The sequence below is a fragment of the Mytilus trossulus genome, chromosome 2 (genome assembly GCF_036588685.1).
Source record: "Mytilus trossulus isolate FHL-02 chromosome 2, PNRI_Mtr1.1.1.hap1, whole genome shotgun sequence".
In the NCBI taxonomy this organism is placed as follows: Eukaryota; Metazoa; Mollusca; class Bivalvia; order Mytilida; family Mytilidae; genus Mytilus; species Mytilus trossulus.
This window is the reverse complement of record NC_086374.1, coordinates 26,580,437-26,596,710: the sequence shown is the minus strand read 5'-3', so window position 1 is coordinate 26,596,710 and position 16,274 is coordinate 26,580,437. Positions and strand designations below refer to the sequence as shown.

The window sequence follows — 16,274 nt, the reverse complement described above, 5'->3', positions numbered from 1 at the left end:
GACGTATACAAACAAGAATAGTGGTATTCTATAAGATCATACACCAACACATACTAGCAATCTACTCTAAAGATCTCACAGTCTCGTTAAATCAGACAGTAGAACAAGACACAAACATATCAACCACTTTAAACAAATTCAAACAATAAAAGATTCTTACAAGTTTTCATTTTGTCCACATACAATAGTACAATGGAACCTACTTCCTACGTCGCAAACCTTTGTACAACAGTCGACGGCTTCAAAGAGCAGAGTTTTATATCTGCTCTTTCACAAATATTCTAAAAACTGCATAACCGATGTACATAGTTTTCCAAGAAGATAGTATATATATATATATATATATTGAAAAAGTTAAAAATCTAGATGAATAACTTTTTGGTTTGGCAACTCACCCAACTTAAAAAAAAAAGACAACTCATTTTTAATAAAAATAATTCCACAAAGACATTATTTCATGAATATATATCATGAAATATTGTTCAGAGAGGGGCATATCTCCACTTTTGGACGATCAATGTATTTGCATGGGAACATGTAGTTGGACTCCCCTTTTTGTGCTGGGTTATGAACCCCCCGTTTTAAAATGGCTGGATCCGCCCCTGTAAGTATACACAATTCATTTAGATGGCTGTATGTGGAATCAGTTTCATGAATCAAATATTTTTGAAAGATTCACTGACACTATAGCGATATATATGATACGCGATTCTCTTTAGTATATACAAGAACACACCCGTGATATCACGGGTCCGTGACCGAATTAAAGTATTACCCTGTGATTATGACCCATTATATTAGTTATATATAAAGTTGAATTCTGTGAATCGTCGTTTTTACGTGATGACGGCTGAAAAATTGGACCTCGTAATTTTAGTATTATAGATAGATAGATAGATAGATAGATGTAAAGCAAAATATTGTCCTATAAAATATTGTACACCAAAACAATATTTCAATGATTATGTCACTATCAATAGATATTGTCCTCACCCTGGGACTATTATACTTGTTAGTATAATAGTCCCAGCCTCATCTATGAACTGATGTCCATAGATGAACATATCTTCATTGTGAAATTTTGTCTGTATATAGACAATATTTCATAGATGAACATTATGAAGTTTTGTCCTGGTAAAGGGAGGTTATTTTTTAGTGAAATGAGACTAAATTTCGAGCTGAAGATACCCACGGGGAGTCATACTCCACCAGTAGAGGTATCGAACCAATAACAAAGCGTTGTAAATTTCATGCGTCCGAAACGCCTAAAGAGCTTCAGTCAGTAACAATTAAGAAATAATTCATGGAATCCATAGATTGTTGGAAATTTACACATGACCGTGATATTTGAATTTTATCTTCTCAAGCGTTAACGTTAAACGACCAAATATTTTGAAACCAAGGATGTGCGAAACAGATACAGTTTAAGAGCTAGTTGACCGAAAAGGACATAAAACTAAGATAGCCAGATCCATCTATGGATTGCTTATCCTGAGGAAGTTGAAACCTTAGTTTCATTTCAATTTCAAAATTGATAAAAAGACAAAGTAAGAAAGGCATGCTATAAATCATATCACTACCGATGTACTGACAACTGAGTTGAATGTATATACCATCAGTGAGTAATATAAAAAAAGAAGATGTGGTATGATTGCCAATGAGACAACTGTCCACAAGAGACCAAAATGACACAGACATTAACACCTATAGGTCACCGTACGGCCTTCAACAATGAGCAAAGCCCATGCCGCATAGTCAACTATAAAAGTCCCCGATAAGACAATGTAAAACAATTCAAACGAGAAAACTAACTGTCTTATTTATATGAAAAAATGAACGAAAAACAAATATAATATATGACATGATAAACAAACGACAACCTGAATTACAGGCTTCTGACTTGGGACAGACACAAACATAAATAATGTGGCGGGGTAAATAGTCCACATGCAAAGGTATCGATCCAACGCTGTAGAAATGACAAAAAATACGTTATAAATCAAGTTTATGAGTCCTCTGCGCCTTTCTGAATTTACCTGCGACAGGAAGGCTCAAAGCAAAATATGGTGACCACTTTCCCCCTAAAACAAAACAAAACAAAAACCTAAAATCAGATGTTGCCTCTGACAGAAATTTCATTTGTGTAAAGCTTGCTGTTGATTGATGATCTTTCAATTCGAAATTTAACAATTAAATCTAAAGAATCGATGTAAACATAAATCTGCCGGTCACAGAATTGTTTTTCAGTCTGTCCATCTTTCGTCATTTGTAAAATATGAGGAGATTTTACTCATGGTAATTGCAACTGATTTCATTGATTGTCACGGTAGGCAAAGGTATTATTAGGTTTGGTAAACTACCCTCGTTTGAGAGTAGACTAGTTCGACATATTACCAATCTATCTGTCTGTTGAGCTACGCTACTCCAAAAGGAGGGTAGTATACTTGACCAAATACATAATGACTTCACGGTTTAGCTAACAAAAAAAATCTAACCAAAGACATTACCTTTGCCTTCACACTCAATAAAATCGGCTGTAATGGATTTCATGTGGACCATTACAGTAACTACTAGCCTTTTTGCATAATTGTTCTTTTTTATGGGTTAATTGTTGAATGCTAATTAAAGCAGCTTGTATTTTTTCGTTCTACGGGTATATGATACCAGAGACATATATACACATATATGTCTCTGATGATACTATATACGTCAATGTTTTGTTTCGCTTGGTTTCGTCTAACTTAGATAACAATACTGACCAACTTATTCCAGATTCTGTTATTTGTTTATCTTATTTCATAATATTATCATGACTATAGTGTGAGGCAAAGAAAACAATTGACCGTGTATAGTCCATCTCAAGTGTATATACATATTTCCAATGATAGGCCACACATTTAAAGGGAATTTTGAGAGTTCAACAAATACATTTCGTGATTTCTTATCAAATACTTCAATAATGATAAAACATAGACTATACTATAGAAGACCCATTATTTTAAAGATAAAGTTGTCAGTAAAAATAGTTTTTTAAACCACACAATTATAACACGTGTATAGAGAGATTGAAAACCTATCCTCTGACCTTTTGTGGTTTAATAACAAATGGAAATTATTACCAGTACGGCTATGGACAAATTAAGTATAGATAATAGAGCACTTGCTCCGACATGATAAATGCAGATTCAACTGCAATGGATTTTATGGTGTTTATTTTTAAAACTTACATTTGTTTACATTGTATTGACAGTATTACACATGCATATAATTTAGATAAAAAGAATGTGATGCTTTTTAAAGGACCTACCGGAAGTTATTTTGGATATTCTGTTGGAATCCTGGAAAACAAAAACGGAATCATGTAAGTACTAAAAAAATTGGGACTGATAGGGTTATGGACTGCTACTATGTCATACGAGGACTCGGGTACCAACCACATTTTGTGGCGACTGTTGAATTCTTTGCAAGGTAAAGAGGTTCTCCAGTTCATTCCTTATCTCAAGTTCCTTATTACACTGTTCATGCATTTTATCATACTGAATAATAAATTAACCAGTGGTAAGGGGTTAGATAAATCGACGTAGGTCGTAGTTATACCGAGAGATGCAGCTTGCAATAGATTAATTCTGGGAAGTTCTGAAATTTATGTCACATTTTTTTTAAATTGACTTCACACATGAACATCTATATACCGTGTTCCCAGATTCACCGGCCTTCAGGCATGTCATTTTTTGCCATTCGATTTCTAGTATTGTACAATAACGTATGAAATGTGCACCAAAATAAAATAAGTTTTTGACATGCGTAAATCATAAACAGTTTATAGTAATAGCGTGTGATATTTTGACTTGTATATTGTTAAACAGATATATGTAAACTTTTAGATGATTCACGCAAATTAGAGCAACGTTAATCATATTTAATTACATATAATTCGGATTATTTGTAAATCTTGGTACAAAAAGTCTAGGCCATTGTGTCATATAGACGTATTATACACGCTCCTTTCATATAGCTTTAATGTCAAGATCTGAGACTGATTATCGCGAGGCCCTTTAAAGGTTTTTGTAACATTGTTTTATTGAGTGTAGGAAATTATAAAAGTAGGACGGCGAAGGCCCTCGCTAAATGGGGAAATATTTCCACAAATGAGTAACCACCCCCCTTTGAGTTTGCCGCTGAGTTTTGTTTTCCGTAAAAAAACCTACATTTTAATATTAACTTGGGCATACAAAAGATGGGACTAGCCTTAAAAATAATTAATGCTTGCATAAGCTAGAAACTTTTTGATAGATCAGTTTAGAAGTATTTGTCTTCAATGAGAAAGATGTTATGTTTTCATTTAAAGGTCAAGTAAAAATCAGGATTTTATTTATGGGGGTATAGCAAGTTACGTAATTTGTGTTTCTTTGTTGTCTTTTATACCGGTACTACTTATTTACAGAAAGGCTTCTTTTGGTACATAAACACAAGTCATAATTTATGTTTCACCTGGCAAATAATCAAATAATCAAATTATTCTTTGTATATTTCGATGTAAACGTGCTTTATGTACCCTTTCCTAAACAATTTTCATATAAGTGCTGTACGTGCCTTTTCCTCAGTGAACTTTTGATTGTATATACGCTAGTCACTAAAAAACGGGACATTTAACGGTATGTATATGTCCGTCCGTCCGTCCGTCAATACTTCGTGTGATAACTCAAACTTGCTATAACCATTTCCAAACTCATAGATGAAAGGATTTGAAAATTGTTTACGTTGAGTAACGAGACTCTACTCATTTGACCCTATTACAACTTACTTCCAAATGCTTGTAGATTAAAACTTTCATTGGCTTAATTGTAGTTGCTATGTTTGTATAAACGTTTGCGCATCTGTAAACAATATAGAGTAAGAATGGCCAGAGTTAAACCTTACTAACATTGTCTGGTTAATAATTGCATTAAAACAAATTAAGTGGTCTCCTTGACTCTGTCTCTTTCGGGTCTTGGTTACAGAGAAGCGCCTCCTAACCGACTAAGCTATAAAAAAAAGTATCTCCATAACTCAACCGTTAAACGCGTTAGTGAGCATTCATTCCATGTGTCAGTTAACTATATTTGCATCACTATTGAAATTGATTTGCGTAAAAATCTGAGTAGAATAATGTTAAAAAAACGCTTGTTTTTATAAATTCTGTAATCTAGTTATTTTGAAATCCAATATAGTTATCAAAGGTATACAAGGATTATAATTTAGTACGCCAGACGCGCGTTTCTTCTACAAAAATACAGAAAAGTTATGCCAAATACGGCTAACGTAATCTATGCCTGGGGTAAGAAGATCCATAGTTTTACGAAACATTCAAAGTTTTGAAACTGGAAATTTATAAAAATGACCACATTATTGATATTCATGTCAACACCGAAGTGTTGACTACTGGGCTAAGTAGAACATGTGTTAATTAATATAAACGAAAATCTTGTTATTTCACATATAGTTTATTGGATAAATAAATTAAAATCCTACTTGAAACAGAGACGGATTAAGCCCCCCTTTTTTTCTGGGAAAAATGGTTTATTATAAAGAGTTTCAATGAAGCATGACCAGAGCGGATCCTGTCTTAGGCAGTCAGTGGGTCCCTACTTATGAAAATATCTGGATCCGCCACTTTTAAACTTGCATATATTCACAACTTGAAAATCGAGGAAAAAACTATGTGATATATTCACATTGTTATTAAACTTCGATATTGACATATTGTCATGTGAGACAAAACTCGCATTAACTATCCACGACCTTGCTATACAAGACCTTTGATGATGGAGAACACATAGATGGGATACTTCTCGACTTCTCCATTCATTTAGCATTCACCAAAGTTTTGTTCAATAACTAAACCACTATGGTGTCCGATGAAGTATTCTCAAATGGAGTGAAGACTTCATGTCGGATAAAACCCACAAAGTCGTTCTAGATGGTAAATCGTCCTCAGTAGACCATGTCACATATGATGTTTCGCAAGGTACTGTCCCAGGTCCTCTTTTTTTCTCTCGCCTACATCAATGACATGCCAAGCTGCGCAAATCACAGACTATACTCTTCTCAGATGACTGCCTCATGTACCGCAGGATCAAATCTACTGAGGACGCATCACTTCTACAAAAAGACCTCGACTGCCTCATCCACTGGGAGCAAAAATGGCAGATGCTGTTTAACCCAGACAAATACGAAGTAACTACGGAACCCAATTCATGATGACTACCTCATCCATGGTCATACCCTTCTTCATGTTGTCTCAGCAAAATATTTAGACCTTAACACAGATGCTGTCACTAAGTAGGCAATTAACACCCTGGCTTTCCTAGGAAGAAGAAGAAACATCGGACATTGCCCACCAAACGCTAAAAAACGATTATTCACCACGTTTGTCAGACCAACTATAGAGTACGTCACAAGTGCATGGGACCCAACAAAAAACGGAATATCAACCAACTTGAAATGGTACAACGCAGAGGGGCTAGATTTGTGTCCAAAGACTACTAAAAAAAAGCAGTTTCAGTATCATGCTCAACAACATTGGACGAGAAACCCCACACTCTAAAAGAGCAAAACATAAAACCATCTTACTATACAAGATAGTCAACCACCTCGCAGACATTCCAACAGAACCATACCATTATACCACTCGAGGACATAACATCAGATACCTCCAACCACGCTGTCGAACCGTAACATACCAACATTCCTTCTTCCGGGTTTTACATCAGATTTTGGAACTACCTGCCACAGCCACTCGACGGGTTCAAACAAGCGCCTCCTAAATTGTAATAATTGGATTTTAAATTTAAATACTCGTTTTTTAACTGTACTGCTATGGTACGTATGCGCAAGTGTGAATATACATTGTACTATTGCTCAAAATGAGTCCTACACTTAACCAGAGGAAGAAGATAGGGACTTTCCGTTCTTTAAGTTTGGGTATATTTGTCCCTTTCTATTTTCATTGAATTCCGTCATCAAAGAAAAAAAACCACTTGGACATTTACTGTTTCATCTGACTGGCGCTTAACCTATTTTCTGTCGTAAACCTCAACTGCAATAAAAATAAATAAATTTAAAGACCAAAGATGAACCTGTTGACGAAAAAGGCACAATCGTTGTTATAAACAATGTTTATATTGTTCAACAAAATAACGACCATCGGCACTCATTCGTGGTTTTTTATTAATATTTTCATTACATAGCAAACTTTGCATCAAATACTCATCTTTTTACAATCACATAAGCATCAAATCGTTTAATAGTTACTGGCAATATTGTAGATATGCAATAACACAAACTAGAGGCTCTAAAGAGCCTGTTTCGCTCACCTTGGTCTATGTGGAAGCAGATAGATTCATGACCAAATTTTGTTTTGGTGATGTGTTTGTACATCTTACTTTACTGAACATTCTTGCTGCTTACAATTATCTCTATCTATAACGAACTTAGCCCAGTAGTTTCAGTGGAAAATGTTAGTTAAAATTTATAAATTTTATGAAAATTGCCAAGTTAAACATTGTCTATAAAGGACAATAACTCTTTATGGGGGTCAATTGACCATTTCGGTCATGTTGACTTATTTGTAAATCTTACTTTACTGAACATTATTGCTGTTTATAGTTTATCTCTATCTATAATAATATTCAAGATAATAACCGGCAAAACAGTAAAATTTCCATAAAAAATACCAATATAGGGGCAGCAACCCAACAACGGAATGTCAGATTCGTCTGAAAATTTTAGAGCAGACAGATCTTTACCTGATAAACACTTTTCCCTTGTTAGATTTGCTCTAAATGCTTTGGTTTTTGGGTTATAAGCCAAAACTGCATTTTACCCCTATGTTCTATATTTAGCCATGGCGGCCATCTTGGTTGGTTGGCCGGGTCATCGGACACATTTTTTAAACTAGATACCCCGATGATGATTATGGCAAAGTTTGGTTTAATTTGGCCCATTAGTTTCAGAGGACAAGATTTTTGTAAAAGTTAACGACGACGGACGACAGACGACGACGGACGCAAAGTGATGGGAAAGGCACACTTGGCCCTTCGGGCCAGGTGAGCTAAAAAGGATACCTGTTTGCTACATCTTTAATAGGTATGAATGTCGAAGGACCAAACAATGAAGAATGTGTAGATATACAATGTATAATATAAGTGCAATCTAGCATTGTATACTCTTTGGTGATTTGTGCATATTTTTCAAAATTGGTAAGTTTGTCTTTTTTCAGCAGCATTCTCAAAGTTGGATTATTGTATGGTATGATCGATCAGCCCCATCCCAGTTTTCAACACAAAATCTTATAACCATCTAGAGAATGGCGTAAACATTGAAAATAGCACCCATATTCGAATGATTCATTGGTGATAAGCACCATGTTTAGCACTTTTGTATTTTTCGTTGGCCGACATTCACTTTTTTCATTGTGCCAGGCGAATTCTTGAGATTCCGGAAAGAATAACCAAGTGTCGGCAATAAAACTGACAATCCTATAGTTTTTGAATAAGATATATATTTTAGATAGTTCAGATTAGAAACTTGTTCCGTTTTAAACGTGATTCTCACACAGTGACACTCTCCTTATATTAATTGTATATGTTTTGAAAGAAGGTATACTGTGGCAAAATACTGATTAACTGTACACAAAGTCTGTTCAAACACACTAAGTTGTACAAAATTGCAATCTATATATATATTCAATCAGCACATTTACAAGTAATATAAGGAGATTTTAATGCCAATCAATTTTAATAGTTGTGCAAATAAAGTAAACTGACACATAGAATGAATGAGTACAAACATGTTTAACAGTCAAGAGCCTTATGTTTAGTGGTTGACGTTTGTTGGTGTGGTTCATTAGTGTTTCTCGTTTGAATATATATTAGACTGTTGTTTTCCTGTTTGAATTGTTTTACACTAGTCCACTAGTCATTTTGGGGCCCTCTATATCTTGCTGTTCGGTGTGAGCCAGGCTCTGTGTTACAGTGGAGGTTGTTCTTTGACCTATAATTGTTAACGTTTTATAAATTGTGACTTGGATGGAGAGTTAGTCACATTTGGAACTCATCTCACATCCTCTTACCCCATGCTAAAGAACAAGAAGCCTGTAATCCAGTGATTGTTGTTTTTTTTACCATTATTGCTTATTCTTATAATATAAATCAGGCCATGGGTTCTTTTTTCAATTGTTTTCATTTTGTCAACATGAGACCTGTACATTATTGTTCATATGCATGCATGTCTTTGTTTGACTTTCATATAGTTATCTCAATGGCAATCTTACCAGATCTTTTTTTTTTTATATTAGCTGTGAAATATCTGCACACTTGTAAATTTCATTAGTACAAATTAATTGAAGCAGTCACATTAAATTAAAGTAATATACACATGATGCATTTATCTGACCTGCAAATATCCAAAAATTATTGATACCTCTGAAATGCAGTCTCACACAACATCTCATTAATGGTAAAGAACTTGTCCCATTTGAGAGAATAAGACTGGCTTCCAGCTAATGTAAAAAGAAACCCATCTGCCAGTAAAACTTTGCTAAAGAAGGGTTGGTTTAGCTGTGCTAATTGTATAAATAAATAGCCACACCTGGCCAAAATTTAGGATTTTACAGGGCAAAGAACAAGATTTCAACATGTTTACATGGTTAGAAACCCCTTGCAATAAGACTGAGTGATCCATAGGCATGGTAGGTGCCTTGTAACGTTATTCTCTTGCTGGATTTGCATGAAATATTTGCTAATGGACTTAGAGCAAGAAAAATATAAATCAATTCCACCTTGTACCTGTAAGCATTTGTACATGCCTTAGTTACATTTGTCACATACAAGACAATGTATGGAAATACTAGTCTACATGTATGTACATGTAGTTACATATCAGGCAAAATGCATGTATGGAATCAATGTTTATACTACATTTGTACATAGATATACATCATGACACCAGTACATACATAGTATGAGCTTATTATCTGCATGGATGAGAACTTTTTACCAATTATTTTCCAAGTATAATGGTTGTAATTTCATGTATATTATATCAATATACATATTTTATATCAACTGTTTAAAGAGGTGAGACTAATTAGGTATTTGATGTTGCTGTGGTATAATCATGACATCTCCATGACATTTGTACTTGAGAAAAAAACGAGATTTCATTTGTAACTAATCATTTTACTACATGTATTTACAAACCAAATTTCGATTTTATAAATGAACCTGCAGTGGGTTAAGGGAAGTGGAAGCTACTTCCTGTATATGCATTATTTTTTTCTATGTTTCTAGGCCCATATACATTGTACTTGTTTGTATTTTAATTCAAAAAAATAAATAATCTGCACAGTCAAATGTTTGTAAAAATTTAATAACATGCTTGTAAACATGGTAAATGATTTAATATTACTCGTACAGTTGAACATACATGTAATATTGAGCAATTTATCATAACAAATCAGAATCAATTGTAAAGTTTCCAAGCTGACCTTTTCTAAATATTTTTAATGCATACTGAGCAGCTTGCTCAAAATTAGGTTTTAAAGCATTTTGAAATTGAGGATTATTAATATCTTTAATCCTCTTTACCATGTTTTGCTGTTTGGCAATGTGTGACAAAAATGACATGACATTATCTGTAGGTCCTTCCAATTCAAACTTCTCAACATAACTAAATTTCTTTTGTTTATTCAACCAATATAACATATAATCTGCTATATAATGTTCCCCTACAAGATGGTCAGGTAAACAACCACATAAACTCAGTCTCATTCCAGAATCAATGTTAGGAATATAAGGTGTCAATATTCCAGGAGTGTCTACTAGGAACATGTCTGGATCAAAATGTACCTTAATTCTATTATTAACACTTCTGGTTATTCCTGCTATTGCTCCAGTTTGAGCCACATTTCTCTTTCTAGTAGTATGCATTCTTCTGAAGGCATTTATAAAGGTTGATTTGCCAGTGTTTGGGACACCAATAACCATGACATTATAGTCAACACTTTTACTGTATCTAGGTCTTGAATTAATTGCATTAAATATCATAGGCATTAACTCTTTTTGTATTTCCTTTGTCCTGAATTCTAAACAATTTGTAAAAAGAACATTTTCAACACCCATGCTGTGAAGCTTATCTGTAACTTTTCCCTTCAGTCCCTTGTTACATAGATCAAATTTGTTCAACAGAAGTATATGAGGTCTAAGTGCAATCATGTCACTAAATCTAGGATTTCTTCCTGAGAATGGAATTCTTGCATCGTGTATTTCAATCACACAATCTGTATTCTTCAATTGTGATTGCATTTGTCCCATTGACTTGGCCATATGACCAGGAAACCATCTTATTACATCATAATTCGGAAGAGAAAATGCTTTCCTAAACGTCTGTGCCATTACATCTGGTTAATTAACTATCAAAAATAGACTGTCACAGATCAGCAACAAAGAAAAACAATATTTATGTTATAATGTCTAACAAGATAGTTTGTTTCAATGGGCGCATCCATTACAATGTCCCGGATAAAAGGGAGACAAGTATCTGTAATACTGAGGGTGTAAATGGGATTTTTTTTTTAACTATTAAAGATTGCTATATATAACGTGTTTTTATCTTTGCATATAAAATTACTTATATAATGACTAACTTTAAGATTATGCTAGATAAAAATCAATAAGCAAGGAGTATTTCAATACTATACAAGTCCTTGAAATAAATGTTTTTTTTAAAACTCATTGAGCTTTTTACCGATTTATAACAAGACGTCAATTAGTTAGATAGCACCAAAATCGGGGTGGGGTTTGGGGTAGGGGTTTAACTGTTATGCTGTTATGGGGCAATTTAATTCTTTGTTATCTGTTTTTTTGAAAATACATTTGCTGTAAGCTGTTATTGTCTTATTCTTTGTTAGCTGTTATTGGGCTTTTAGTTTTTTATACGCCTGTCGTCTTTTAGACGGGACGTATTATGGTATACCGTTGTCCGTCCGTCCGTCTGTCCGCCCGTCTGTTCGTCCGTCCGTCGTCCACACATCGGAAAATAACTCAAAAACACTTTCACCAATTTCCATGAAACTTAAGTGAATTGTTTATATCTATTGACGTAAACTCCCTTTTGTTTTTTTTAATTTTAGATTTTAAGTTTTGGAATTATGGGGCTTTATTCATAAAAAAGGGGGTCCCGTCGTCCACACTTCGGACAATAACTTATATATATAAACGCTTTCGCCAATTTCCATGAAACTTAAGTGAATTGTTTATATCTATTGACGTAAGCTCCCTTTCCTTTTTTTTTCAATTTCAGATATTAAGTTTTGGATTTATGGGGCTTTATTCATAAGAAAGGGGGTCCGTCGTCCACACTTCGGACAATAACTCAAAAACGCTTTCACCAATGTCCATGAAACTTTGGTGAATTGTTTATATTTATTGATGTAAGCTCCCTTTCAATTTTTATAAATTTCAGATTTTAAGTTTTGGATTTATGGGGCTTTATTCATAAAAAAGGGGGATTTTTAACACTTCGGACAATAAATCAAAAACGCTTTCACCAATGTCCATGAAACTTTGGTGAATTGTTTATATCTATTGATGTAAGCTCCTTTTCAATTTTTATAAATTTCAGATTTTACATTTCCGTGTTATGACTTTTTATGCTTAAAAAAGGGGGGATTTTCCAAGTTTGGGACAATGACTAACACTTTCAAAAACAAGTGAAAAGAGCAACAGGCGTATCATGCGCTAAAGCGCAACCCTTTATTGTTATCTGTTATTGTAATAATGTATTTGCTGTTAACTGTTATTTGAAATATGAATGTTAGCATTTTTTTGACAGTCAATACTCGGTATAAATTGAAGATCATTGGACATTGGGGTCTACCACTACTAATATGTTTGTCCCGTATTCAGAGAAGGATTCCATTAACATATACCCATCACATAAGTGAGGTCCAAGACAATTCAAGTATATCTTATGATTATCCTTTGTAATAAATTCCATTTTTTTATGAATGTGTATTTAGAATTGTCCTAATTTTTTGTATGAGAATAATGTTCCTTGTTTTCCGTTGAATTAAAACAATTCTTAATATGACAAAAAGGAAAACATATGGCCAGGAATATCGGAAAAGGATCTCAATTAAGGACTAGGTCCTAACAACCACTAAACTTGGCCTTTTATATAATATGGTACATAGACTCAGTTCTGTGATTCTTTTCAAAGCAGAACCAAATGCATTGTACAATGAAAGTTCCAACTATGTACTTAGGTCCGAAGCTGCACATAACTCATTACAAACAAAGATTTATTTCGTTTCAAGCCATTGTGTCCCTACTAAACTCTGTATTCTACTTACCAGTACACTTGGTACAATCAAAAACCTCAGCTGATAAAAAAATGTTCAAATAAGGCCTTTGAAAATAGTGGAATAATTGCTTTTAGAGTGTTAAAATTCGTTCGAAGTAATTGATAAATTGCATGCTTATTATTTGTGCTTTTGACTTTTCTACCCTATAGATACCACTTTGCCTCATAGTCTTATTAAGAAAAAAATCACACATCACATTAAATGGTCATATAGAAAAAGTCAGAATATTCAAACTCTTTTGGTAATTTTTTTTTATTAGCAACAAAGGGAGCTTCAGTCAATAGATATAAACAATACACCAACGTTTCATGAGAACTGCTGAAAGCATTTTTGAGTTATTTTAGAAAACTAGAAAATACCACATTTTTCTGATGAATAAAATCCCTAAATTCAATAACATAAAATCGAAAATTAATAAAAATCGAGAGGGGATTTACAACAATAGATATAAACATTTCAGCAAAGTTTCATGAGAACTGCTGAAACCATTTTTGTTAATGTCTGAAAACTGGAAACCCCCCCCCCCCCTTTTTAATTAATAAAACCCGTTAACTCGGAAACGTAAAATCTAAAATTTATAAAAATTGAAAGTGACCTCATGTTAATAGATATAAACAATTCACCAAAATTCCTTGCTTTGTGAAAGCATTTTTGAGATATTATCAGAAAACTGAATAAAAACCCATTACCCAAAAACTTAAAATCTAAAAGTTATAAAAAAAAAAAACCCCAAAAGGGAACTCACGTCAATAGATATAAACAATTTCCCAAAGTTTAATTCAAATTGGTTAAAGAGTTTTTGAGTTAATGTCCGACATGTTGACAACAGACGGACAGCAGTACAGTGGGAAAGCCACGGATCGATTCTGCGCCTCCTTCCATATGACGTAAAGGCCAGAAAATCAAGGGCGACAATCGCGATTTTTCATAGAGGGCGACAGTATCGCGCCATCGCGGCAATTTGTTTACATCGTGTACGTGGGATTCTCGAGAAATTTATCATTAAAAACAATTAAACTTGTGTCATTTCATCATCAATTAGCTATATAGGTAAGTTTTACAGGTGACCATGCTATTTTTTCTTCTTAGAAGATTTTATTTTACAAGAAACGAACAGCTGAAAGTGGCAAGTGACGTTGTTAATTTGGGAGATAAAAATATGGCGGGTGTTTTCCCCTTCTGAAAATAACTGACACATTTGCATCCTATTGGCTATTTAAATATAAAATGACCAAAAATAGTATCTATGATGATAGGAGTCCCTAAATATTTGCATAAATACCCATCACTCCGTGTCAAATTGTTACTGAGGCTGCGAAAAGGAAGCACACATATCGACGCCATTTTTCAACAGATTAAGGTTTCTGAGCTCACGAAATCTTAGTATTATCACTTTTAATGGTTAGTAGAAAGATATTTATACTATCCATAACATAATTTATTGATCTGATCGGGTTATGGCTACATGTTTGCCTCTTTTCGATTCTTAAATCCAGTAAAATTCCGTAGACCACATGTAAATAAACGCCCCTTTTCCAGCGTGAGACGTTCAATTTGAATAAAACTTCAATTTTGGCAGGTCAATGTTAGCATTTAAATTTTAATTAAAGTTTTGCAGTTGTGTAATGCATATGTGCTGATTTGTTTGGTTGTCTCGAATAGTAAAAAAGTTAATATTTTTATTTGTGAACCCAAAAAGTGTGACAAAAAACACAAAAAACAAACAAAATAAAAATATATGAAAAAAATAACTACCCCAGGACAAAGGGGGGTTCCAACTATATGTCCCCATTCAAATGCATTGATCGTCCCCAAAAAGGGAGATTCCAATCCCTGGAACCCTATCCCTGGATCTGCCACTGGGAACTAGGATTATTAAAACGTATAAAGAATTAGAGAATTATTACTAAAGGAACAAGAATAGAGAAAATTTACCATAAAATAAGTAAAATAGAGCAAATGACATGCTAGTCCAAATTATTATGAAGTCTGACAAGACTACTTTTTTTCTGGGACGACTTCCTATGCATCCCAGAAAAAAATCTTAATATTCTTAGCAGCAAGCCTTAGGTCTGGTCATAATCATTTTGAACTACTGTAAATTCAGAAATTGTTGCGTGCACTTATTATTGTGATTTTGTCATTTTAAACTTGAATGCAATTTTAATTTTTACGATTTTGAGAAAAGTCATGCTTAATTCAGTTAAAATATTACAAAATGCAAGTTTTAATTATTGGGTTTACAACTCTGTCGCATTTTTCGCAATAATTTCTGAATTTACAGAATTGATGTGCTAATTTATTTAACCCTTTCCTTCATAATGACGCCTTTTGACACCACCCCCTTACTCCATAATGACGCCTTTTGACGCCTGTGTAGTACCTTAGTTGAAACACTTTGACTGCAAAGTGTCTGCAGTAAACTTAGTAAAATTTGTATCCAATATGGAAAAGAATATCATAGGAATGTCAGACTTAAATTTATTTGATGAAATAGTCGTTTTTCACAATGGCTTAATACTTTAAAGCATATGTTAAGCATTTTATTAAAAAAAATCCTATGCGAATCAAGTATGCAAAAAAAAATTCAATGGAGGAAAGGAATATTGAGGAAAGAGAAATTATGGACAAATGTATAAAAAAAATAGAGACCAATGAACTAAAAGATTAAATGATAAAGAAATGCAGAACACCCCATCCAGACCCTTGTCTATGTGAACAACAGTGCTATTATTTTTGCTGAATAGTGCATATGGGCATGTAAAATATCTTTTAAAAGATTTCAGGTATATGAAATATTCACCAGTAGGAAAGTATAAATTCTGTCCCTCTTTCCATGCTAAAAAAAAATTATGTGATTTATTGTTGA

General features: G+C 33.6%; 2 protein-coding genes across 2 annotated transcripts in view; one reads left to right on the top strand and one right to left on the bottom strand.

Moving 5' to 3' along the window:
* The first annotated feature begins 2,989 nt into the window (after positions 1–2,989).
* Positions 2,990–16,274, top strand: part of LOC134706862 (integrin alpha-4-like) — a 42,700-nt gene continuing 29,415 nt past the window's right edge. Inside the window, exon 1 of the mRNA XM_063566178.1 lies at positions 2,990–3,361. Coding sequence (XP_063422248.1) covers positions 3,171–3,361 — 191 coding nt within the window. The 5' untranslated portion in view covers positions 2,990–3,170. The remainder of the gene's footprint in view (positions 3,362–16,274) is intronic.
* On the bottom strand, positions 10,390–11,553 carry LOC134706863 (mitochondrial ribosome-associated GTPase 1-like). Its single transcript, XM_063566179.1, has one exon. The coding sequence runs from the start codon at positions 11,433–11,435 to the stop codon at positions 10,488–10,490; it is 948 nt and encodes a 315-aa protein (XP_063422249.1). The 5' UTR covers positions 11,436–11,553; the 3' UTR covers positions 10,390–10,487.

Bases quoted from the DNA above. Each gene is read 5' to 3' on its own strand.
- LOC134706863 (XM_063566179.1), bottom strand. From the start codon at position 11,435: ATGGCACAGACGTTTAGGAAAGCATTTTCTCTTCCGAATTATGATGTA.